Source organism: Acomys russatus, chromosome 19 (assembly GCF_903995435.1).
Source record: "Acomys russatus chromosome 19, mAcoRus1.1, whole genome shotgun sequence".
NCBI classification, from domain to species: Eukaryota; Metazoa; Chordata; class Mammalia; order Rodentia; family Muridae; genus Acomys; species Acomys russatus.
Window position 1 is genome coordinate 11,018,354 of NC_067155.1, and position 27,587 is coordinate 11,045,940.

The following is a 27,587-nucleotide window of genomic DNA, read 5'->3' on the forward strand; positions in this document are numbered from 1 at the left end:
GTCCGTGGTGTCTCCAAGGGGCAAAGCCTGGGGCATAGCCCGCGAAGACTGCTCTCACCTGGGGCAAAGCCTGCCATCCTTCCACAGAGGAATGTCATAAAAGTATGTCTTCTGGACAAGACATGGCCATTGTACTCATGACCCTCACAGCATCTGTGGTTACCTGTACAGAAACAGGTGTCAGCATTTCATCGCTGCTTGTTCAGGGACTTGTGAGGCTAATAAGCTGTTTGTGGTGGCTGTGTGTATGTTGGTTGTTTTTTGTCAACTGGATACAAACCTAGATATATCTGGGAAGATAACATTGGCCTGTAGGCAAAGTCTGTGGCATTTCTTTTGATGAACGATGGATGTGGGAAGGCCCAACTCACTATTGGTGGTACTAGCCTTGTACAGGTGGTCGTGGCTAGTATAAGAAAGCAGGCTGAGGCATGTCCCACGAAAGCCTTCACTTACCAGGAAACTGGGACAGAGGGGAAGGCATCCTATTGGGACTCTAAATGAGAGACGCATGGGAGAATAGCAAAATAAAAGGATCCAGAGGGTCCTAGAAATCTACAAGTAGAACAATATGATAGGCAGATTTGGGCCCAGGGGTCCCGCTCAAACTAAGGCACCAGCCAAGGACAATACAGGAGGTAAACTTTAAACCCCTACCCAGATCTAGCCAATGGTCAGAATATTCTCCACAGTTGAGTGGAGAGTGTGATATGACTTTCTCACGTACTCTGGTGCCTCACATTTGACCATGTCCCCTGGAGGGGGAGACCTGGTGGCACTCAGAGGAAGGACAGCAAGTAGCCAAGAAGAGACTTGATACCCTATGAGAATATACAGGGGGATGTAATCCCCCTCAGGAACAGTCATAGGGGAGGGGAATAATGGGAAAATGGGGGCAGGGGGGGGGAGGAATGGGAGGATACAAGGGATGGGATAAACATTGAGATGTAACAAGAATAAATTAATAAAAAAAAAAAAAAAAAGAAAGCAGGCTGAGCAGTCAGGGGGAGCAAAGCTAGTAAGCAACATGGCTTCTGGTCCAGCTTCTGCCTCAAGGTTCTGCCATGACCTCCCTTGGAAGTACTTATTGCTGAAGACACTGCTCACTTAGAACACAGTACTTGAATGGTTCACGCTGTATCCAACAACCCCAAAGCCTCTTTCTTGGTGTCTAACTTCCATAGTTCCAGAAAGTATTATGCGTGCTGCCAAGGGAATGAAACAATTAAAAGTCCTGACTGTCTGTGACACCTATGAACCACAACAATGATTAGCATGACAATATTATCCATAAAGGTGCAACAGAGACACTTCCATGTTGGTAGTAATCAAGTGACATCTAGTTGGACTTAAGACCCACTCAACAGGAAAGAAAACATGTCTGGTACTAGGAGCATAGCCAACTACCTGTGACTGGTTAGATTATGTATTTTAGATCTACTACTGCTGTTTTGCTAGGTCAGCATAATTCCTAACTACATTCTAATATTTAACCTTACACCAATAGATAGTTGTACTTATCACTTCCCATCAAAGAAGATTTTCTGCAAAACAAATAGAGACCATTACAGAAAACCACAACTGGAGACACTGCAGAGATCCACAGATGGTGGGTATTCTAGCCCCAATGGATACATTTACATCATGGCCCCTGCATCTCTGGCTTAGGAAACAGAGGGAGCAGAGGACTTGTAATATGCAGAATACCAGGAAGTTTCCTGTGAGACCATTTCTCTTAGAAACACAGCATAAAGGGGTCCAGTATGGTCACACTGAACACACACCTTGTTTGATTAGCAGGACAGCAGTGACTGTCAATGTCCTAAGGACTGATCCGAGAACCACAAAACACCAGTACTAGTGACCCACAGGTGAGAAGGGTCCAAACTGTGGAACATGGTTGGGTTCGGTCTCAGGCCACCTGACTAATCCACAGAAAAGTCCTAGGTCCCTGGAGGCACAGGCATGTATGTGCTCCAAAGACTAGCACCACATGCCTGGCTGGCGGGCAGCTTCTTAACTCCCAGAATTCAGAGGAAGATGTGGCCTACAAAAATACCAGAGTCTGTGGTTTATAGCACAGAGCAGACACCACAGTCTGGAACACAAGTGGATCTGTTTTCAGGTCACCAAGCAAATCTGCAGAAAGTTCTGGCATCCAAGGACTAGCTGCACTCCAAGGACTAGCCACATGCCTGGCAGTTTCTGACTTCCAGGGTTCACCGAGAGCCCTAGGTTGCAAAAACACCAGCATTGCTCATTGTCCTCTGCCCCCAGGAGGCAAGCAGGCCCATGGAAGCAGAGACAAAACAAGGTTGTCTACTCTCTCCATATCTCTTCAATATAGTATTTGAAGTCCTAGCTAGAGCAATAAGACAACTAAAGGCAGTCAAGGGGATACAAATTGGAAAGGAAGAAGTAAAACTATCGGTATTCATGGATAATATGATAGTATACATAAGTGACCCTAAAAATTCTACCAAGGAACTCCTACAGCTGATAAACATCTTCAGAAAAGAGGCTGAATACAAAATCAACTCAAAAAATCAGTAGCCCTCTGTATGCAAATGACAAATGGGATGAGAAAGAAATTAGGAAAACTGCGCCCTTCACAGTAGCGACAAATAATATGAAATATCTTGTAACTCTAACCAAGCAAATGAAAGACTTTTATAAAACTTCAAGACTTTAAGAAAAGAAATTGAAAAAGATATCAGAAGTTGTAAAGTTCTTCCATGCTTGTGGATCAGGAGAATCAACATAGCAAAAATGGCCATCTTATCAAAAGCAATTTTACAGATTTAATGAAATTCCCATCAAAATCCCTACATAATTCTATCCTCAACTTTATTTGGAAAAACAAAAAGCCCAGAATAGCTAAAACAGTCCTGTAAAATAAGATATCTGGAGGATTCCTCATACTGGATATCAAGCTCTACTATAGAGCAACAGTAATAAAAACAGCATAGCGCTGACATAGAAATGGGCTGGTTGATCAATGGAATCTAATTGAAGAGCGCACGCACGCGCGCACACACACACACACCTATGGACACTTGATTTTTGACAAAGATGCCAAAACCATACATTGGTAAAAAGATAGTACCTTCAATGTAAATAGATCCATATTTATCACCCTGCACAAAACTAAAGTTCAAGTGGATTAATGACCTCAACAGAAAATGAGACACACTAAATCTGTTAGAGTAAAAAGTGGGTCAGGCCCTTGTATTCATTGGCACAGGAGACAACTTCCTGAACAGAACACCAATAACTCAGGCTCTAAGATAAACAATTAATAAATGGGACCTCATGAAACTGAAAAGCTTCTGTAAGGCAAAGGACACTGTCAACTGAACAAAGCGACAGCCTACAGACTGAGAAAAGATTTTCACCAACCCTACATCAGACAAAGGGCTTGTATCCAAAATATACAAAGAGCTCAAGAAATTAAACACCACTAAACCAAATATCACAATTAAAAAAATGAGGTCCAGGGCTAAACAGAGAATTCTCAACAGAAGAATATCAAATGGCAGAGAAACACTTAAAGAAATGCTCAATGATCATAGTCATCAGGGAAATGCAAATCAAAACAACTCTGAGATTCCATCTTATACCTATGAGAATGGCTAAGATCAAAAAGTCAAGTGACAGCACATGCTGGGGAGGATGTGGGGAAAGGGGAGACACTCTTCCATTGCTGGTGGGAGTACAAACTTGCACAACCACTTTGGAAATAGACCCTGTGCTTTCTCAGAAAATTGGTAGTAGTGCCACCTCAAGACCCAGCTACACCACTCCTGGGTATATACCTGAAAGATGCTCTGTCCATACAACAAAGACATTTGCTCAACTATGTTCATAGCAGCTTTATTTGCAATAGCCAGAATCTGGAAACAACCTAGATGTCCCTCAACTGAAGAATGGGTTAAGAAACTGTGGTACATTTACACAGTGGAATACTACTCAGTTATTAAAAACAAGGAAATCTTGAAATTTGCAGGCAAATGGATGGAACTAGAAATGATCATCCTGAGTGAGGGAACCCAGGTCCAAAGACATGCACGGTATACATTCACTTATAAAGTGGATATTAGCCCAACATAGGTGTCCTCTGAGAGACTCCACCCAGAGGGGATTGGGACAAATGGCGGGACCTGCTGCTGGATTCCATACAAATTGTATGGAAGAACTGGGGGATTAAAGGAGCCAGAGAGAGGGTCAGGATCCCCACAAGGAGACCATGAAAACTGGTGGATCTGAACCCAAGGGGGCTGCACAGTTTCTCCAAGCAAGTACAATGCATGCAGTAAACCTAGACCCCCTGTTCAGATGTAGCCTATTGACAGCTCATTCTCCACACGGAGAAAGGGAGGGGAGAGCAGGGACTGCCTCTGATATGAACTCTGGTGCCCACAATTTCATCACTGCCCCTTGGCTGAGAGGCCCCATGGGAACACAGAAGAAGCGGATGCATGCTATGCAGATGAGACCTGATAGGCTGTGGTCAGACAGCGGGGCAGAAGGACCCCACCAGTGAAAGGTCTAGGGAATGGCATTAGGGTGGAAGAGGGAGTGATTGTGGGAACAAGAAGATAAGAGTGAGGGGATTGCAATTGAGATGCAATGTAAATACATTATAATAAAATATGTATATATTATGAAGAAGAAATGCATCATAAGCAAGACCCGAACAATGGCAATATCAGTAGACATTCCAACATGACAGAAAGAAAATGTCACAGGGTCCTATTCCTAGATAAGGAACTGTAGGCTGCTGAGAGAAGGAAAATCAGTCAGATATAATTCCCTTAATTGTTTGTCTGCTGCATGGAACCTAGCTCCAGGAACAGACCTGGCTGCAATCAGTGAGAGCATGAGGGAAAAAAAACAGACAGATAGAAGGACACATAAAATCTGGAATTGGGTGGTCTTGGCTGTTGGCTGGAGAAACATCAATACCCTGGGAGTTAACTGTGCGTCATTAGAGTTGAACTAAGAGGTAGAATTATTGCATATAGCTGAATGGAAGATAGATCTATTATATACAGGGTACATTACCTGACTAAATCAAGAAGACAAGACTTATTTGATTTGTCACACCACAGGGAAGTGGTGTAATTATATTTTAGTCTGTGATGTATTAAAATCAATTTACAGCTTGACCTCAGCTACCTTCCTCCTCACCTCCCAATCCCACCCTCATGTCCTCTCCCCTATTCACTCTTAAATAAATAAATGGTAAAAAGAAAAAAATTCTTTCATTAGCTATACAATTTTTATGTAAAAATATAAAAGAAACTATTCAGACATCATTAAAATGAATTAATAAAATTTGAACAAAAATAGATTGAAGTATTTTTAAAAGAGTTGGCAGAATTATAAGAAATGTACATTACATATTTGTTTGTGTATGTTTTATGTATAATATATATCTATGTAAGTATAAGAAATTGTGAAAGAACTTTTAAAAATTTAGAATTCACCTTTAAAAAAAAAAGGTGCCTGGACTACAATATAACATTATTGCTTTACACAAGGTTTCATGTAGCCCAGCATGGCCTTGAACTCTCTAACTTGTTCTATCCCTAAGGATGACCTCAGAATACTCTACCCACTATGTGTTGGGATTACACATGTGTGATATCACAGCTCACGTGGGCCACTCTCTTCTGATGTATCACATTGAATCCAGATTCCTGCCTGCCTTCTGCTTAGTCTGCATTTTCCCTGAAGGCTGGAACCTGGTATTTCTTGTGTGCCTTACACTAGCAGACCTGGATTACTTCAGTCTCCTTGGCTGCCCCAGCTCAAGGAAGGAATTCCAGAGCAGTGGGGCAAGATGACCTCACACTGGGGGTTCTAAATCAGAATCCAAACATTCCGCTGCTCTGGACACGGGAGTTAGATAAGTATTTCTTTTTGTGTTTGAAAGGGAACTGATAATTTTACCAGTGATGGACAAGGTTCATAGTTCCTCTTTGTTTTTATTTTGGTTTTTATTGGAATGCCTACTTCGTGTCTGCTTGCCTTATGAAATCGAGGAAACAAGAGGCTCACCAGGTAGCTTCAGCAATATCTTATTTTAGTGGGACTAAAGACTTTTACCCCAGGGAAATAGAAATAAGCTAATTACATTTCACTGCTACAAGTTTTCTTTTCAAGGGAGTAGACAGTTAAAAACACAAAGAGCTCCTATGGAACAACAACCCAGAGGCAAGCTTTCAATGTTTGCACCAGCAGTAGTACACCAAGAGGCTACAAGTAAGTCATTGCATAGCTTACTGAGATGAGGATTAGAACCAGATGTGTGGTGGTGGTGGTGGTGGTGGGTGGGGTATGTGATGGGGTGTATATATATATGTATATATATATATACACACACATACATATATATATATTGTGTGTGTGTGCACGCATGTGTTCATGAGTGTGGTATGTATGTGTGTGAATATGCCTTGAATATTTGCTAGTAGTGAAGTCCATAGAAGAGTTAGACAAACATTCAGTAGGAAATTCCTGTGCCTCCCATTAAAGGCTACTATCTTCTTCCACTTCCTTTTACTCTCATTAGAGTGCGTGGCTACCTTGAGCCTATCTCGATTCTGTCAATGACTTCAATTGTTTGCTGTACATGTCTTGGTGGTTAGCTCATAGGTCTAGACACAGATGATTTGCAAAGATACACACACACACATACACACACATTCCTCCCTCCCTCCCATTTTCCCCTTATTCCCCTCCGCTATGACTGTGCCTGAGGGGGACCTCCTCCCCCTGTATATGCTCAGGGTCTCAAGTCTCTTCTTGGTAGCCTGCTATCCTTCCTCTGAGGGCCACCAGGCCTCCCCATCCAGGGGACATGGTCAAATATGAGGCACCAGAGTTTGTGTGAAAGTCAGTCCCCACTCTCCACTCAACTGTGGAGAATGTCCTGTCCATTGGCTAGATCTGGGTAGGGGTTTGAAGTTTCCAGCCTGTATTGTCCTTGGCTGGTGCCATAGTTTGAGCGGTACCCCTGGCTGGGCTTAGTTTTTAAGGTTAGTATTCACTATACAGTTTAAGCTAGCTTCCAACTCACAACCCTCGCTTGTCAGCCTCCCAAGTGCTAGAACTACAGACACGTGGCATTTGTCTCCTATCCTGTGGTTTTTAATTTAATAACACAAAAACATGGGGTTGGAGGTTTAGCTTAGTGTTAGAGCAGAAGAGCAAGGCTCTGAGTTTGGTCCTCACCTCAGGGCTGGGGAGTGGGGGATGACAAACAAACATTTATCTTTAGACTTGATTTTTTTTTTTTTTTTTTGCTTTGTGTTTTCAAGACATGAGTTTCATCTTATGGCTTTCCTCCATCTTACCATGGTGTTCCCTAAGCCCTAAGATGTGTGTATGGGGAGTTAATAACAGGTACGCCATCTATAGCCGAGCACCCACAACCATTTATTCTTGCTACACTGAACAGCACTGTGTTTGTACACTAGCCTCCGCCTACTGCAATGAGGAGCTTATTTGACCCGGATCGGGAGTAGCACAAACACGTTGAAATAAACATAGGTGTAGGACTAGCAGAATGGCTCGGTGCTTAAGAGTGCTTGCTGCTCTTCAGAGGACACAGGTTTGATTCCTGTAACCCATGGGGTGGCTCATAATTACCTGTAATGGCAGTTCCAGGAGACCTTTTCTGAACTCCTTGGCACCAGGCTTGCTTGCTTGTGGTACACCGACATCTTGCCACTGTCATACCAGTGGGCAGATGTTGCCTGGGATATCACTGATGTAGCACTCAGGGACCAGGGAACACTTAACCAGCTTGGTAAGATCAATGCTAAGGTCTTTCCTCCCATATCAGCACTTATAGTGCCTTCCAACACCTTGGAAGCTAGCCAGCAGGGAGAGTTTCGTTTGCACTTAAAAGTTGATAAGGAATCTTTGTGGTTCACACTTTAAGACCCAGCATTCAGGAGGCATGGACAGGTGAATCTTTGCAGTTCCAGGTTCTCTAGGGATGCTTAGTGGCGCCCTGTCTAAAAAACAAACAAACAGAAAAGATAAATGATTTATCTTAAAACAGTGGAACTGAGCCTAATGACCTTTGAAATCATGTATAAATATCTCCTCCTAAGAGGAGATAGGAAGTTTTATTTCCATATAAGGGAAAGGCTCTGTCAATGATATTGTCATATCTCGTCTGTGTCTGAGGAAAGGCCATTATTCCTGGCTTCACTGGTCCTAGATCTCTGTCTTTGTGATAAAAGTACAACAGCTTTCAACTTGGTCTTTCCATGCGCTTATTTTGGAAGGGAGCATCTCAGATACTGTGCCTGCAAAACTAAGGTGTTATGTTTTTGAAATCCCATAGTCAGGAAATAAAACCGCAGATACAAATAGAATACCATTGATTTGGCAAACTAACTTATATGTCTGCTTGATCCTGGGATAGATTTATTAACATAGATCATCCTAGCTATCTGAAAACCCTGTGTTGATTTATTTGTTTATTGCCAAATTATCTCCCCATTTTCCTAAATCTGCCTTAAACCAGTGTCTTCTCTTGGGTTCCCTTCAATGGCCTTCTATCTAGACCAACTATAACGACTTCAGAATCCTTGACAAGTAAAGGTGAGTCAAGGGAAGTGGAAGTACAAGCAGGATCCATGGACATTCCCAAGGCTGATATAATGTGGGGCTTTGGAGGGCATCAGTGTGTGTGACATCACTAGTCTAGACAGTACCTTGATGCAAATTAGATAAAGCCAGTCCCTTTGAATAGTTGGATTTGTGATGGTGATGCTTGGTGTTCACTAGGGACCATCAGAGAGGCTGTATGCCACAGAGGACAGGCAGAGTTAGAGCTCCACCTCTCTTTAGGAGACTGAGAATATGAAACCAGCACTTTCAGACCTGGTTCTGACTTTCCAGAACCTTCTTTGCTCTTGCCTTTTCTGCTTGGAGCTTTCCCAAGACTGCTTTGCTTCAGAATCCTTTTTTAAACAAAGGGCCCTCTTTTTGCCTTGCTGTTCTTCACATGTTAGATGTTTCTTCTGGCTCTTTTCACATCTGCTAGATGCCTTTTCAGGAGTAGAGTCCTCACTTAGTATTCTTGTTTTATATTTTTAAATTTATAATTTTTATTTTTTTTGAGACTTCCCTACGTGAGCACTGTATTTATCTTATTTCCACCCCCTCCCCTCCAGTTCTTCTCACCTGTCACTACCACTCCCTATAATTTTTCTTTAATTATTAATGTTAACGCTCACACATACGCACACCCTCCAGGTCCATTTAGTGCTGCTTACATGCACATTTGTTTGTGGTTGACCACTTGGGTTTGGAGAAATCTGATTCTGCCTGTCTCCACAGTCATTGATTGCCTGCAGCTCTTCTTCTTCTTCTTCTTCTTCTTTTTTTTTTTTTTTTTGCAGCTCTTCTTTTATGGGCTGAGATTTGAGAAATTTCTCCCTTCCAGGTTGGTGTGACAATTGGCACTGTAATTACACAAGTATTTCTTAGGTGACCAGATTGTTGGGACTTTGTGGATGCAGCTCCCCAGTCGTATCTAGAAGACACTATATCCCGGCAGCATCCTGCTTCTTTGGTTCTTACTATTCTTCTGCCTCATCTTCTGAGATAGTCTCTGAGTCTTATTCGTAGCTGTTGCATGGTATATGTACCAGTTTATAGAGGAATTTTAATTCAGAACCTGGCTGTCCTGGCAAAAGATCACATCCAACGATCATCTAGGTCTGTGCGATCTGTCTGGAATACTAACATGCCTTTAATCCAGGAGACAGAAGCAGAAACAGATCTGCTGAGGTCAAGGCCAGCCTGGTATAGAGCAAGTGTCAGGTAAAGAAAAGCTCAAATCTAGGTATGGTGATACATGTCTTTAATCCCAAACAAAGGTAAAGTTAGTTTGCGGAAGGAAGCACCCATCTTTGAAAGTGATGTCTAATTGGGAGACAGAAAAGGTGGCTAATCAAAGAAGATTTGTCAGAGTAGGATACGCCCAACTCTCATGAGAAGAGAGTGGAAAGGGAAGCTACTTAAGAGGGCGCTTTTCAGAGAGAGCAGGCAGTTTTTACCAGGACAGAGAGAACTCAGGTAAAGATGGAACAGACCCGAAAACGAGAAGAAGCCAGACTAGAGCTGATTTCTGAGTTAGTTTGAGGCCAAGCAGAACAATTCCAGGCCAAGAGAGAAGCCAAATTAAGCCAGGCAAGCAGAAGAGTTTGAGCCAGAACAGCTGAGTTGAACCAGCCAGCCTAGAGTTCAGAAAGAAAAAGTAAGGGTGATTTTCGACGTTGGGGCAGTTACCACCAGGTCGGCCCAGTGTGCAGGCACGAGAAAGTTGAACTTGAAGAAAAGTTTATAGAAATTGAGTGAAAGCGTGGGTACCGGCACAACTGAGGAGGAACCCCAAACCAGGTGCCTCCATGGTAGGCTCTGAGGACCTGGGGCTTAGAGAGGACATGCTAAGGGTTCTGGCGCTTTCCTTAGAGGAGGAGAAACGGCTGGGTCCCCTGTCCCAACTCCACCCGGGAGCCCTGATTTCCAAGAAGAGCTAACAGATTTCCTGAGCCTCTTCTGAAGCTGCCTCCCATGTCCCCTGGGGAGAGGAGCCCCTCCCCCGGAGTCCTCCCGGCCCAGGTTCCTGCCCCTCCTCCGCCCCTGCTATGCTTCTGAGCCTAGTCCAGCCATTGCAGACTTGTATGCCCCTTGGTTGCCCAGCGCCTGGAACAGTTGGTCCAAGAGCAACTGAAATCTCCACCCAGCCCAGAGTTCTAGGGATCCTCACCCACGGAGAAGGAAGCCCTGCTAAGGAGGCTGGTAGCCTTGCTGAAGAACCCCGCTCTACACCGCAAACTGTCCCACCTATCAGCAGGCTCTTTCGCTAGCCTTGTGGAACTCTTCTCCAGCTGGGAAGGAAGCTAGCTCTTCCCCAAGCTGTGCAAGCCCTTCTCTGCCATGTCCAGGGCCCCTACCGCCATCCCCAGAGCCACTGGCCCACCTGGCCCTGGCCATGGAGCTGAGCGAGCGTGTGGCCGGGCTTGGAGGGAACCCTGGCCAGCCTCGGCGTGGAACATGTACACAGCTTCCGGGCTTGGGGGAGCCCTGGCCAGCCTCAGTGCGGAACATGTACACAGCTTCGTGCCCTGGATCCGGGCCCATGGGGGCTGGGCAGGCATCCTGGCCGGCTCACCTGGAGACTTGAACTTACCCCTTGGACTGAGCACTTCCTCTGAAAAGGCTGCAGGACTGACCTCAGGCTCTGAGGACATTCTTCTTTCAGGGCTGTGGAATTCGGCTGCCCTGCCGTTGTTTTTCTGCTTTGCCAAAAAGACTGTTTAGGAATGTCTCCATATTAAATGCTTTGTTCTTTAAAAAACAAAAACAACAAAACAAAACAAAAACAAAAAGCAAAAAAGAAAGAAAGAAAAGAAAAAATAAGGGTGAGCTTATTAAGCAGGAAGTCTCAGAGGCTGAAAACATTCCGAGCCTAGGTTAGATTGTATGGAGGCTGGAAACTTCCAGTTCTAGACCTAGGCCAGCAGAAGGAGGCAGTTGCCTCCCAGACAGCAGCTGAGCCAGGCACCCGTTCACACTGGATGTCCCATAATCACTTACCTTTTGTATTTTGGATCTGTTGTGGACCTCTGCACTAGTCTTCATCTGCTTCAGAAAAAAGCGTTCAGGGATGAGGGGTGAGAGCTATACTTGGACTCAGCTTCCTTGTTTTACAATATGCTTGTACCTACCTGATTTCACTGAGTCAACTATGTAAGGAATGCAGATATGGAAATGAGACAACGGAAAGGAAAACATAATGCTCGTTTCAACGGGCATAAAAGAGTTTATTCTGAAGCCAAATATGAGCATCCGTACCCTTTGAACACAGACTTATGTCACCTCAGATTTCATGTTTCAGCGTGGTAACAGTCTAATGGCCTTTCTATAGTAATAGAACACCGGTAATGAAAACACTTTTCAAATACATTGGTGGAATTATCAGGGTGGTTTACAGAGAGATGGATAAATCTCAGCCACAGGCCTCAAATGCTATCTGATGGTATCCCTTGCCTTTTGGTTCATGGAAACTAAGGGTCTGTGTGTTTGTACATTTCAAAGATCTACCTAATGGCCCCAAAGATGTCAGGCCACACCAGAAGAGGGCAATAATTGACTATTTTAAGGGGGTGAAGATGGTCTAAGATAATTTGACTCTGGACTTGCAGCATTCCAACTCCTCCACATCATGAAAGTTATCAACCAGCCTTTGCCATTATAGCTTCTTTCCGGGAATTCTTGTTCTGTTGATGAGGGGAGAAAGTCTTATGCTCACAAATACCAAAAGGAATGGAGCACCGAACGGAGTATGGATGATTGATCAGGGAGATAGAGTGAGGGCATGTGCACAAAAGCTTTTATTTTTATTTTCACAAGCAAAGCTAAGGCAAGACAAGAAGCCTTACAGTTGAGTCGTTAGCTCATAGGCTCTTTCTAGTTTGTATAGTGATAGGCTCTGGGGTGAAGATCGGCCTGCAATCTAAGCACTTGCAAAGGAGGTCGCTAGAGGTGGGTTGTTGCTCACTGGGTTTGAGTTTGTTCATTTGCACATGAAAGGTGAACTCTCCCATGTTTAAGAGTTAACCGGTCCTACTCTGGTGCTGTATGCAGGTTCAGGAAGGCTCTGAAACATCAAAGTATCAAAATACAGAAAATAATACAATGAGCCTGTCCATCAGCCCAAACACATTACTAATCTGCCCCGGCCTGCGGGGTTCGACTAAAACTCGGGAGGAAGTTCACCCGTTGAAAATGTAAGACACAAAGAAGGAGAGCAAGTCTGATTGATCAAACTCTCAAACTTTATTAGCCAGGCAGCAGCTTTTATAAGTCAGAAAGCAGGGAGGCATGTTGCTATAGCAACCCAGCTGCAGGCTTTTCTCAAAACACAAGGAATTCCAGACAGAGCCATAATGTCCTGCCGCACAGGGTATCTGGCTCCGTCTTCGTCTAGTCTAACTGCTAAACCATTACAGGGTCGCTCCATCTCTATCTGTCTTTAGTCTACCTGCCGACCCACAACAGGGTCAGTTAGTTTCTGGTGAAAGGCAAGCTCTGGGAAAGACAGAGACTTAAAGGTGCAGGCTCTGACAAGATGGCTGAACATTGGCCCTATGGCCTGCTGTCCCCAATCTTAAAGCATAACTATGTTTTTGTCACTTGTTTGTTCACATCACCACCAAAGCGTGAAGCTTGGGTTGTATCACCACGTGAGAGGGCTTGTGTTGACCCCTCCACTTTTGACACTATCCTGTTGTGTCAGTTAGTGTTGATTGTTTGCTGGGCCATGAGCTTCAGCTCTCAGCTGTAGGCTCTATAGCTAGAGGGAGCAAGTAGTTGTCCAACGAAATTGCTTGGAGTCATCAGTGTTCTCTTGGAACTCTTGGCTGTTGTTTCTGTGGGAAGATGTGTGACTTACTCATAATAGGAGAAACACGAGAAACACCACTGATGGCCCTTTTCATCCATGAAAAGCTGAAAGTGGGCGGGATGCTTTAGAACTGTACTTGTGCTCCTGGGGTTTGTCCCTAGGTCCTTATAATGCTGCCCCGGCTGAGCTACGTTCTCAGCCCTGTTATTACTATTTTAAGGTAACGCCAGTGAGTTGGGTACAGACAAAGGCGACACTGTTTCCCGTTCTCCCTCATCAGCCTGTGGTGTTCTTCTAGAGTTTTAGGGACTCTGACTCGGTTCATATCAATACTTATAGTTTGGTGATGTGAACATATCTATACACATTTCAGGGATAGCCAGGTTATGAAAAAGTGGAGATTTTATTAAAGGTATTTTATTTCCATGTAGGTTCAGGAGAAAGAGAGGAGCTCAGAGGAAAGTAAGACATTCCCAAGTATGGGGGTCCCAGATTCCTCAAGGGAGCTGAGGCGCAACTGATTTTTACAATAGTCAAATGTAAGATTTTCATAGCATTGGAAATAACTGTCTTATCGCTGGTGGATTACCAAGGGAGGCCTAACAGGATGACAATTGATAAGGCAAAAGACAAGGGGGATACAGGAAGGTAGAAAATCTTTACTATAATTAAAGTTTTCCATTATCTAGGGAAGAAATGAGGGTGCTTCCGGAGGTCATATACATTCCAGCCATAAGCTTAGGTTGTTGATATTTTAACATGAAATATGTATATATGAAAGGAATGTTGATGCTGTGCTGTGGCCTTTAATTGTACAGGATTTCTTACTTCTCAGCTAGTTGTAGGCCAGGGTGGGGGCCTCCTTTCCATTTCAAGTCCTGTAAATTCTCTGTCTTTCTATTCTCCCTCAACAGAGTCTCACTAAGTGGCTCAAGCTGATCTTGAACTTACTCCATGGCCCATGCTGGCCTTGGACCTCCTGATATGCACTGTGATTCTTAGAAATATAAAAACAGGCCCTGTGAGATTGCTCTGCAGGGATAAGATGTTTGCTGCCAAGCCTGACTCCAGGAGTTTGAACCCCTGGGCCCACATGATGGGAGGAAATAATGAGCTCCCTCAAGCTGACCTCTCTCTGGCTTCCACATGCATTCCACAGAACACAATCCCCCCCCACAGACACACACACACAGAACACAGACACACACGCACACACGTGTGTGCGCACGCGCGTGTGCATGGAAGGAAATAAGTATATGAAATAAAAGTATGTTTTTAAGGTTTAGAAACAATGTCAAACATGGGCATTGTGGCACATGCCTGTAATCCCAGCACTCAAGATTGCAGAGGCAGGAAGATCTCTGAGAGTTTGAGGACAGCCTGGTCTACAAAGCAAGTCCAGGACATCTAAGGCTACACAGAGAAACATTTTCTCAGAAAAACAAACAAACAAACAAACACAAACCAACCAACAATCAAAAAAACAAAACAAAACAAAACAAAACACCCCAAACCCGGTGTCATTCGATTTTGAGAAGGGAGGAGTGAATAGATGGGTTTGTCTCAAGTGCTGAGACAAATTGCCCTTCAAGGTAAGATATTTATTAGGTGAATGTATTAGTTATTTACTCTTCTATTGCTGGGAAAAGAAAGCACGACCAAGACAACTTATAAAAGCATTTAATTGGGGCTTGCTTACAGTTTTAGAGTGTTAGCTCATTATTATCATGTCATGGAGTGTGGCTTTAGGTATGGAGGAGACATGGTGCTAGAACAGTAGCTGAGACTTCCCATCTATTGTATAAATTGCAAGCAGCAGTGGGGCAGGGACTGGGCCTGTTGTGGGCTTCTGAAACCTCAAAGTCCATGCCCCCAAGAATGTATCTTGTCTAAAAAGGCACCCCTTTGAATTTTTTTCTAAACAAGCCACCTTTTTATTAGGGACCAAACATTCAAATATATGGGTCAAAGGGGTGCCATTCTCACTCACCACCACAGTGAGTTATTAAAGCCAAATGGAGTGTGGTGAAATTCTGAAAACAGCCTTCCATTCCACCAGATGAAGCACGATTCTCCCTCTTAGAGGCTTCCAAAGCATACTACGTGCATGTGGTGAGGGTGCCTCAAACTCTTTGTGGAGCAGAGGAAGGGAGACTGAAGGCTCACAGCTGATGTTGCCAGTCAAAGGGAGAGATATTTCAGTGGGATGCCACTGAAATGCTTTTCCTAACAAATGCTTTGACTTGCTCCAGGCGGTTGTGGCGCACGCCTTTTATCCCAGCACCCCTGAGGCAGAGGCAGGTGGATTGCTGTGAATTTAAGGCCAGCCTGGTCTACAAAGTGAGTCCAGGACAACCAAGGCTACACAGAAAAATCCTGTCTCAAACAAACAAGTAAACAAACAAACAAAACAAATGCTTTGACTTAAAAAGAAATCCAGAATACAAATAGTGTTTGTGTTGAAATACAAATAGTATTCACTTTTGTTAAAAAAAAAAAACTGTTTTAGTTTTTTGGAGAAAATGTCTCACTATGTAGTCTTGGCTGGACTGGGAATCCACTCTGTAGACCAGGCTGGCCTCAAACTCACAGAAGCTTGCCTCTGCTTCCTTGGTGCTGGGATTAAAGGTGTGGGTCACCACACCTGCTTGGGATTTATTTTAATGGCGGAGATGAAGGCAGAATGAGATCCTGGTACTTCTACCTCCGTTGTGTCTTTTACTTTGGGTCAGATTCCTACATATGCCAATCTCTAAGGAGCATCCATCAACCTAACTCGCCTCATCCATTTTCTGCAACCAGAGCCAAGAAAATTCTGGGAGGACCTCTTTCACCAGGGCTTCTTTGTTACACATGCCTCTAGCTCAACTTTGCGTCTGTTTAAACCCAATGCTTTTGCCACTACCTTGAAGATGAACTTGAGGTCTTTTTAAAGCGCATTTTTAATGGCATATTAGGTGGTCAAGAATAACTTTTGGGGGCTGCAGAAGGTAGAGCTTCTGCCCTAAAGCCCAGTTAAAAGGTGCCACCTATTTTTCAGCCCCTATCTGTAGCAAACATCACACAAGAATTTTCTAAACTCACCATCTCAAGCTCTTTCGTCCTGTTTCTCAAACCTGCTTTAGCGACTGCCTTCAGGACTACTGTTTCTTCCTTCATCCAGGTTTCTTAGGCCTTCTGACATGCCCAGACTAGTGGCTAGTCTTGAGTTTTTACTAGAACTAAACTATCAGTAGCCCGCGTTCTTTTCAGCCCTGAAGTGTTTTTATTGTAAGCAGTTGAAGGCATACAGTAAATTTGGCAGGACTATAGAGTGGATCACACATGCTAAATACACTCCTCTTGTTGTCGTAGGCTTGGTTGACTGTTTGTGCTGAGGTCTGAACATCAGGGCACTGTTCAGTTCTGTCAGGGAAACTCTCCATTCTTCAGTGGAGCAACAGGAAATGAGAGAAGGCCAAGTGTAGTCTCAACGGCTCAAAGGGTAGTCACCTCAGGTGGTCAGGATTTATAGGTGGCTGTCCAATGTGCATACTTTACCAATTGCTTTCATTTAATCTGAAAAAGATAATTATTTTTTTTAAAATTTTTAAATTTCAGGAACAACACAGAAAAATGATATACTTGATCCTACAGAGAGCACTCATGCATTCACAGCACCTTTTGCAGCCCCAAGATCCAACTCGTGGAGTGAAGGTATCTGGGATTACACTGAATTGCCTTGTAGCTCCTCTTTATTACAGCATCTTACAACTTGAGACCATTAGGGCAACATTATGGTCATAAGCCCAGGTGACACATGGTAGGTGCCAGATGACAGGGATTATTACTATCAAGGGTTAGTGTATCTATGGGCAAGGAGTCAGTTTATCTACAGATTACAGGTTGCTATGGCTCAGTAAATCTATAGGTTGATAATTGTTGCTATAGTAACAAGTATATTCATAGTGTAAGAATGAGGGCTTAGGTAGGAGGTGACCAAAAGCAGGAAGTCTAGGATTTGGGGAAGTAAAATTGAAAAAAGATTATTAAGATTCTTGCATTATTAATGATTAAAATGTATACATGTGGCTCTGTGTGTATGACGCCTGTAAATGAATGGACATCCGCGCACCTCTTTCATAACTTCGTTCTCTCCTTCCCCTTTGTAGGTCCTGGGCAGTAAATGCAGGTTCTTAGGTTTGTGGCAAGTGCTTTTTGCCTGTTGAGCCATGGCTCCAGCCTCGAAATTGTTTGTGTTCATATGGGCTGTTCAGTCTTAGGTTAATACTTTCTTTTGAGCCAGGATCTCACAGAGATCACCTTGTCTCTGTCTACTTAGTGCTGAAGATAAAAGTGTGTGTTGGGATGCCTGGCAATATTTTCCCCTTTGAAAATTGATGTTTATTTGAAGAAGATGAAGATGAAGAAGAAAAGGAATAATGATGATAATGATGATGATGATGATGATGAAGAAGGAGAAAGAAAGAAAGAAAGGGAGAAAGAAAGAAAGAAAAAAGTGACCATTTCTTGGCTCCCTTCCCTCTCTTTTCCGGTTTCCAATATTGAGTCCTGGCTAGGTCCAGGTATCAAGATGGACCCTCAAATGAAGTCAGCAATATTGAGGGGCATTTACTCAGTGGAGGTACTGTAGAAAGTATCAGTTTCCTGAAGAGTTTTCCTGCCTTCCGCCCCCCTTCCCAATGTATATTACTGCACCAAAACCACACCAAAATCAACCTATGGCCTGAGGCCTAAAGCTCTAAAAGGAAGAGTCTATAATGGCAGGGGAAGCAAAACAGCTGACATCCAAGGCAGGAAGCTAAGGGGGGGGGCACATCTTTGACTAGCTAACCTTAGAATTTTTTAAAAGATGTATTTATTATGTATACAAATCTCATTATAGATGGTTGTGAGCCAACATGTGGTTGCTGGGAATTGAACTCATGACCTCTGGAAGAGCAGTCAGTGCTCTTAACCTCTGAGTCATCTCTTCAGCCCAACCTTTGAATATTTTTAAAAAATTAATTTTCTTAGTTAGGGTAACTCCTGGATATTTTATATTGCTTGTGGCTAATGTGAAAGGTGTGGTTTTCCTAATTTCTTCCTCTGCAAGCTTGTCATTTGTGTATAGGAAGGCTACAGACTTTTTTGAGTTAATTTTGTATCCAGCCAATTTGCTGAAGGTGTTTATCAGCTTTAGGAGTTCTCTGGTGGAATTTTGAGGGTCACTTATGTACACTATCATATCATCTGCAAATAGGGATAATTTGACTTCCTCCTTTCCCATTTGGATACCCTTGATCTCCTTTTGTTGTCTTATTGTTCTGGCTAGAACTTCGAGTACTATATTGAAGAGATATGGAGAGAGTGGGCAGCCTTGCCTTGTTCCCGATTTTAGAGGAATTTCCTTGAGTATCTCACCATTTACTTTGATTTTGGCTATTGGCTTGCTGTATATAGCCTTTATTATGTTGAGGAAAGTGCCTTGTATCCCCGATCTCTCTAAAACTTTAAACATGAATGGGTGTTGAATTTTATCAAAGTTCAATTCTGAACTTCATATGGAAAAACAAAAAACCCAGAATAGCTAAAACAATCTTGTACAATAAAAGGTGCTCCAGAGGAATCTCCATACCTGATCTCAAACTGTACTATAAAGCAATAGTAATTAAAACAGCATGGTACTGGCACAGCAACAGGCTGGTTGATCAGTGGAATCGAATTGAAGACCCAGATATGAATCCACACACATATGGTCACTTGATTTTTGACAAAGAAGCCAAATCCATTCAATGGAAAAAGGATAGCATCTTCAACAAATGGTGCTGGTCTAACTGGAGGTCTATGTGTAAAAAAATGAAACTGGACCCATATTTGTCACCTTGCACAAAACTCAAATCCAAGTGGATTAAAGACCTCAACATAAAACCAGAGACACTAAGCCACTTAGAGGAAAAAGTGGGAAAGAGCCTGGAACATATTGGCACAGGCGACAACTTCCTGAACAGAACACCAACGGCCCAGGCCTTAATGTCAACCATTAATAAATGGGACCTCATGAGGCTGAAAAGCTTCCGTAAGGCAGGAGACACTGTCAAGAGAACAAAGCGACAGCCTACAGACTGGGAAAAAATCTTCACCAACCCTACATCTGACAAAGGTCTAATATCCAAAATATATAAAGAACTCAAGAAATTAAACACCACCAAACCAAATAACCCAATTGAGAAATGGGGCTTGGAACTAAACAGAGAATTCTCAACAGAGGAGTATCAAATGGCTGGGAAACACTTAAAGAAATGCTCAACCTCCTTAGTCATCAGGGAAATGCAAATCAAAACAACTCTGAGATTCCATCTTACACCCATCAGAATGGCTAAGGTCAAAAACTCAAGCGACACCACATGCTGGCGAGGATGTGGGGAGAGAGGAACACTCCTTCATTGCTGGTGGGAATGCAAACTAGTACAGCCACTTTGGAAATCTATCTGGTGCTATCTCAGAAAAATGGGAATAGGGCTTCCTCAAGACCCAGCTATTCCACTCCTTGGAATATACCCAGAAGATGGTCCAGCACACAACAAGAAAATTTGCTCAACCATGTTCATAGCAGCCTTATTCATAATAGCCAGAACATGGAAACAGCCTATGTGTCCCTCAGTAGAAGAGTGGATCAAGAAACTGTGGTACATATACACTATGGAATACTACTCAGCTATTAAAAACAAGGAATTCCCGAAATTTGTGGACAAATGGATTGAACTAGAAATGATCATAATGAGTGAGTTAACCCAGAAGCAGAAAGAATCAAATGGTATATACTCACTTATATCTGCATACTAGCCCAAGGGGCATGTCCCACGAAAGCCTTCACTTACCAGGAAACTGGGACAGAGGGGAAGGCATCCTATTGGGACTCTAAATGAGAGACGCATGGGAGAATAGCAAAATAAAAGGATCCAGAGGGTCCTAGAAATCTACAAGTAGAACAATATGATAGGCAGATTTGGGCCCAGGAGTACCACTCAAACTAAGGCACCAGCCAAGGACAATACAGGAGGTAAACTTTAAACCCCTTCCCAGATCTAGCCAATGGTCAGAACACTCTCCACAGTTGAGTGGAGAGTGTGATACGACTTTCTCACGTACTCTGATGCCTCACATTTGACCATGTCCCCTGGAGGGGGAGACCTGGTGGCACTCAGAGGAAGGACAGCAGGTAGCCAAGAAGAGACTTGATACCCTATGAGAATATATAGGGGGAGGTAATCCCCCTCAGGAACAGTCATAGGGGAGGGGAATAATGGGAAAATGGGGGGAGGGAGGAATGGGAGGATACAAGGGATGGGATAAACATTGAGATGTAACAAGAATAAATTAATAAAAAAAATTAATTTTCAATAAAAGAATTTACACACTATATTTCGATCATATTCTTTTCCTTCCCAACTCCTCCCAGATAATCCCAACCTCCTTAATTCATGTTTATTCTCTTTTCAAAAAAAAAAAAAAAACCCAAGCCTCCAAAAACTAAAACTGAAAATCAAACCTAACAACAACAACAAAAACAAAACCAGATAAAACAAAAAACACCCAAACAGACAAACAAAACCACACAGAAACCCTATGGAATCTGCTTCTGTTTGCAGGATTCTCCTGGATATGGGGCCTGCTTTGGAATGCAGTTGATATACACGGTGACACTCTATTGGAGAGAGTTTTCCCTCTCCATGCAGGTACCAATTGCAAATAGCTTCCTGCAGAGGGTTGGGCCCTATATCCTAGATTTTGTCTGATTTTAACTTGGGCAGGTTTTGTGCACTTCGTCAGTCTTCAACTTCATTGTGTCTGCAAGAGGCCTGTTTCCATGGAATCATTCATCACCTCTGGCTCTTAGCAATCTTCCTGCCTCCTCTTTGGCGTCACTGGTATCACCCAGCTACACTAACTAAAATACTACTTCTAGCAGTGACCTACCCGCATGATATACTGGCGCAACAATGGCACAAATGGTATGGGAGTCACAGACTAATATTTCTTAAAATTGCATTTAAGTCCCACTCCATGAGATGGAGCCCATGCCTGACACTGTTAACATGGCCAGGGTCCCGAGACTTGATAGGTCACTGGTCCTAGGGGTAAAGCTACTGCTATAATTCTGCAATAAGATGACATACTGCTATACCCGTACGTCGGGGCTTCACTCAAACGCTATCAGAGAAACTTCTTGTAATGGACGAGAACTAATATAGAGACCCACAATCGGACAGTGCAAAGAGTAAGAGACTTTGGAGCACTCATCCTTGAATAGGACGTCTCCAATATTAGTACTTTTCAAAAGATTTGCAATTTATTAAAGTATTGCCAATTTAGTGTTTGTTTGTTTTGTTTTGTAACAAACTTCTTTCTATTTTTAGCAATAATTCCACGCAGGCCTGGTCTTGTTCATGTAATTTCAGTTTCGAGTATAGCCTTTGCCATTGCCTTGCTCTGTGGACTCATACTCTCCTACTTAATATAGTAAGTATACAACAAATAACACCCTCCATTTTTTAATAAGGCAGCAGATATACAAGGACTTTTTTTTTTTTTTTTGGTCAAAACATGGTGGTGATAAATAATGGTAATGGTGATAGTGACACTTCTTCTAATTGCAAAATTATAATAGTCATTATACATTTTCAGACCAGGGTTTTCCAAAATGAATGGAAATATCAGAACTTTCCCAGTGTGTTGGGGTTACAGATGTATACCAACATGTCTGGCTTTTTGTGTGGGTCCTTGGGATTAAACTCAGGACTTCAGGCTTGTGTGGCAATCACTTTGCTAACTGACTGATTTTTAGGATTTAGATATTGGGGTGAAGCTCTTATCTTTTTAAAAATATATTTTATTAATTTATTCATATTATATCTAAATTGTTATCCCATCCCTTGTATCCTCCCATTCTTCCCTCCCTCCCATTTTCCCCTTACTCCCCTCCCCTGTGACTGTGACTGAGGGGGACCTCCTCCCCCTGTATATGCTCATAGGATATCAAGTCTCTTCTTGATAGCCTGCTATCCTTCCTCTGAGTGCCACCAGGCCTCCCTATCCAGGGAGCGTGGTCAAATATAGGGCACCAGAGTTCGTGTGAAAGTCATACCCCACTCTCCACTCAACTGTGAAGAATGTCCTGTCCATTGGCTAGATCTGGGTAGCTCAAACTATGGCACCAGCCAAGGACAATACACACAGTAAACTTCAAACCCCTACCCAGATCTAGCCAATGGACAGAAGCTCTTATCTTTTAAAATATGTAAAATGTCTTTATTTTTTCATTGAGAACTTCATACAACATACTTTGATCACACTGGGTGGAGCTTTTACAAAATGACAGGTGGCGTCATGCTATTTGGACCACGTTCTATGGCTCTGATTCAGACCAGGGTTCTAATACATCCTTCAGAAACAGCCAAAGAAATGGCAAATCAAGGTGTGTGTGTGTGTGTGTGTGTGTGTGTGTGTGTGTGTGTGTGTGTGTGTGTGTACCTAATGAGAAGGATATTTTTTGAGCCAAGGTCTCACAAAATTTAGCCACGCTACCCTAGAAATTACCATTATTCTGCCAGTACCTTGAGCTGGGAGTGTAGTTATACACAGATACTGAATACAGTTGTCTCTGGATATTTGGCTTATTACAGATTTTTTGTATTCATATGAATTCATTATTCCTGTGTACTTTTGAATACTCTTAAAATTTGCTTCTGATTATCAGTACTTTACTCTTTCTGAAGCAACATCTTTACTACATTTAATGAATTGGGTTTTTTTTTTATTTCACAACATGTATCTAGGACAGAGGTTCACATCCTGTGGGTTTTGACCCTCTCGGAGTCAAACAACCCCTTCACAGAAGTTGCATATCAAGTATCCTACATATGAGATAATTACATTATCAGATAATTACATAATTACATGATGACTCATAACAGCAACAGTAGCAAAATTACAGTTATGAAGTAGCAATGAAAACAGTCTTATGTTAGGGGTCATGACAGCACGAGGAACTGTATTAAAGGGTCACAGCAATAGGGAGGTTGAAAACCACTGATGTGGATGTTCATTCCCTCTGCTTTCCCCCACCGCTGCTTTCTAGAATGCAATTAAACTAATCATCAAGTTATTTGTTAGTACCCAAGTCACATAAACTAGGTATATAAGTATGCCAGGAAAAGCAAAGCACTGCCCTCCATTTCCACATCAAACACAAATAGCTTATTCACAAATCAACTTTTAGAGCTAGACTGATGGTGACAAGAGGGAGACACTACCTCAAGTGCAAACACTAACAGCATGTTTTACAATTCACTGTTCAGGATGAATAATGTTGTAATGTAGTTTTATAAAACATTACCCCCAATAGCCACAGTTTACAAAGTAATGACAGCTTTCTGTGTGTGAGTGGACATGTTACTGTGAGTGGACATGTTACTGTGTGTGGCTGGTGGCCAAAGCCTAATTTGGTTGTTGTTCCCCAGGTGCCATCCACCTTGTTTTTGATACGGGATCTCTCTTTCTCTCTCTTGGATGAGCTGCAGGAATCTGCATGCCTCTGCCTCCCCAAAGCTCAGTTACAAGTGTGCATCACCATACCTGATTTTTTATTTGGAGTGGTGGAGATTGAGCTCAGGTCTTCACACTTGTTTTCTGACCAGCCTGTCTCCTCAGCCCCAGTTAAGTACAGGCTCAATGGTGGATGTTAGAGACTTTGTAAAAGGAACTATCATCATTATCCTACATTTACTTAAATCTTGACATTTTGTTCATCATGGCTTTCTTTTTAAAGATGTTTATTTTATTATTTATTTACTTATTTAGTTTTGTGGTTTTTTTTTTCATTGTGGCTTTCTTGGCATTAATCTTTATTTTGTATTGTATTGCATCAATGTTGGTTTTTGTTGTAAACGTCTTGAATTTTGTATCTAGCTTGTACACGTCATCCACACTCAGTCCTCCTTTAGTTATGAGGTTTGAGGCTATGGGAGTATTTGTTGATATGAGTTAGCTGGGCCAGATCAGAAATTCGAAGCTTACGTAAATATATATTTATGTCTCTGTCCTCCACCTAACAATTTGCATAAACAAAGCAATGAGACAAAAAGTCTCATGTCCTTGGATGGAGTGATAAATTGGGGGTCAAGAGTACTCAACGCTCTTGCAGGGGTCTGGAGTTCAGTTTCCATCATCCAAGTTGGGTAGCTCACAACTGTTTGTAACTCCAGATCCGGGGAATCTAATGTTTTCCTCCATGGTCGCTACAGGTACCCGACTACCCCTCTACCCTCACATATAAATACAGCTAAGAAACGTTCAGTGATGGCAGGATGATTGTCTGTAAAAGCCATCTTTACATTTGCCTTTATCCTCCTCCAGTCGACTGGTAAAAGCTGAGGAAAAACAGCAGCTGGCGACGTTGTATGAAAATGTCGAGATTCCACTCTTAGATGAGAAAGAGGCCTCTGAAGATGAATATAAGGACGAATCTTCTCAGCTGCATCCAGAGAATGAGGAGCTGGGGAAGTTCATTGGCTCAGGTGCTTTGTCATGTGTGGATGCAAGGCTGTGAACGGTGCTTTTGTTTTTCCAAAGAAGATGTGAATGGTTCTCTCACCTAAAGTCCCAAAAGGATGTCCTCCCCTCTGTCCCACTTTCCTGGCAGGTGAAAGATTGTCATGGGACATGCCCCTTGGGCTAGTGTCCAGTTATAAGTGAGTATATACCATTTGACCCTTTCTGCCTCTGGGGTAACTCACTCATTATGATCATTTCCAGTTCAATCCATTTGTCCACAAATTTTGGGAATTCCTTGCTTTTTATAGCTGAGTAGTATTCCATAGTGTAAATGTACCACAGTTTCCAGAGGGTCGTAGAAACCTACAAGAAGAACATTATGATGGGCAGATCTGGGTCCAGGGGTCCTGCTCAAACTATGGCACCAGCCAAGGACAATATGTGCAGTAAACTTCGAACCTTTACCCACATCTAGCCAATGGACAGGATATTCTCCACAGTTTAGTGGAGAGTGGGGTCTGACTTTCACACGAACTCTGGTGCCCCATATTTGACCACGTCCCCTGGATGGGGAAGCCTGGTGGCACCCAGAGGAAAGATAGCAGGCTACCAAGAAGAGACTTGATACCCTATGAGCATATATGGGGGGAGGAGGTCACCCTCAGTCATAGGGGAGGGGAGTAAGGGGAAAATGGGAGGGAGGGAGGAATGGGAGGATACAAAAGATGGGATAATAGTTGAGATGTAATATGAATAAATTAATAAAATATTAAAAAATAAACTTATTAAGTATTTTCCGAATAGAAAAAGAAGATATGAATGGGATCAAAGAGAGTCTCAGCTAAGAAAGATGGATGTTCAGGTAGAAATGAACCATTCTCATAAAATCCCAGGGATTATCAATGAAGACCTGTCCAGTCGCTTGATTCCCAAAGTGGGAAATTTCAAGAATATAAGACAAAGTTCAGGAAACAAACTTTATTTTGAATGAGACTTTCCCTTGAACATACTTATTACTGGTGCAATATTTCTGCATGTAGAACATCTACAAGCAGACACTCCAGTTGCCTCAGGTTGGTGTAGAAATGGATTCCAGGTCCATACAACAGAGATTATTCACCTCAATGGAAGGACCCTATCTGAGACACAAGTGTATGAGAGATGCCCACTGTATTTGTTAGAAGAGGATGCCACAAACACTTCATAAACTTGATTTTGTAAACGTTTTCAGGTTCTTATTCATATACTCTAAAAGAACATGTAATGGTCAGTGTCTGGTCCAAATGCAACAACATCCTCTGCTTAGTTCTTCTTGTTCTTGCTCTTGTTGGTGTTGTTATTGTTGTTGTCCCTGTTGCTGTTCTTCTTCTTCTTGTTGTTCTTGCTCTTGTTGATGTTGCTCCTCCTCCTCCTCCTCCTCCTCTTCTTGTTGTCCTAAGTCTTCTCCTTGTCCTTTGTCTTATTCTTCCTGCTCTTGTTGTACTTCTCCCATGTCTGCTTTCCCTTCTTCTTGTTATTCTTCTTCTTGTTCCTCTTGGGCTTGCTCTTCATCTCCTTCTTCTTGTTCCTGTTGTTATTGTTCTTCTTTTTTTTCCTTGAGACAGAGTTTATCTGTGTGACCTTGACTGTCTTAGAATTCAGTCTGTAGACCAGGTTGGCCTTGATATCAGAGATCTGCCTGCCTAAACAATCTTAGATGTGCTCAACATTAAAGAGACAGAGGCTAAGAGCAGAAGTGACGGCTGATGCCTACTGAGATTGGCAGCCTTTATAATCAATAAAATATCATCCAATCTTTTATATTCCATTGGATTATTATTGGGTATCTGAAAGGTTTAAACATAGAATGTAATCATTTTAAAATCCAAATTTCAGCTGAGAGCGATGGTTCACATCTGACATCATAGCATTTGGGAGGTGGTAACAGGGAGGATGGTGAATTCAAGGCCAGCCTGAGATGCATAGCAAGATCTTGTTTCAAAAGCAGACAGACAAACAAACAAACAAACAAACAAAAAGACACAAAAATAAAATAAATATCTCACCATTCTTATAAATACTATTTGTTACTCTCTGAAAATGGCTTTGTTTTTTTCTTTATTTCCCCATCACTTCCTTGTCTTCATTTGTACCTTTCGTTCACTCTTTTCTCAGTAATATAATTTGTATATTTCAGTTATTAGAACAAAAAGAAGGGAAATTTTTATGAAGAAGAAAATGAAGACAGAGAAATATCTACTGGATGAAAATACATCACAGAGTTCAAATTATACTGGGAGAATGGAGAGTCATGACAAAATGGAGAAGGGTAAAAAAGCAGAGGGTATCTGAAAAGGAAATGTTCTAGACAATGTGGAGACCAAATTGAAGAGATAACAGATGACTGAGAACATGAACAGAACTTACTTCTAGAGAACCTTAGAACATTCTAGAGAAAAAAATGTGAGAAGTATGTGGCAGAAAATAAATTCAGATAATACAGAAACTTTTTCTTCTTAGCTGTGATAGTCCATGAATAATTATGACTCAAGTGGAATATAAAAAAGGCCTAAGTTCATTAGTAATCAAAGACAAATTGCTAGGATTTTGTTCTCTGGCTCGAGACCAGAAATAT

At 42.4% G+C, this 27,587-nt stretch overlaps 1 protein-coding gene across 1 annotated transcript; it reads left to right on the forward strand.

The window, feature by feature from the left end:
• The first annotated feature begins 5,928 nt into the window (after nt 1–5,928).
• C19H19orf18 (chromosome 19 C19orf18 homolog) lies at nt 5,929–25,170 on the forward strand. The gene is made up of 4 exons (XM_051161982.1): nt 5,929–6,066; nt 6,169–6,294; nt 21,838–21,940; nt 24,836–25,170. The coding sequence occupies exons 1-4, from the start codon at nt 5,961–5,963 to the stop codon at nt 25,026–25,028; spliced, it is 528 nt and encodes a 175-aa protein (XP_051017939.1). The 5' UTR covers nt 5,929–5,960; the 3' UTR covers nt 25,029–25,170.
• Nucleotides 25,171–27,587: the final 2,417 nt, after the last annotated feature.

Coding starts and splice junctions, on each gene's coding strand:
- C19H19orf18 (XM_051161982.1), top strand. CDS start 5,961: ATGGACAAGGTTCATAGTTCCTCTTTGTTTTTATTTTGGTTTTTATTG. Junction 6,067..6,168: donor GGAAACAAGAGGCTCACCAG/GTAGCTTCAGCA, acceptor TTTCTTTTCAAG/GGAGTAGACAGTTAAAAACA. Junction 21,941..24,835: donor ATACTCTCCTACTTAATATA/GTAAGTATACAA, acceptor ATCCTCCTCCAG/TCGACTGGTAAAAGCTGAGG.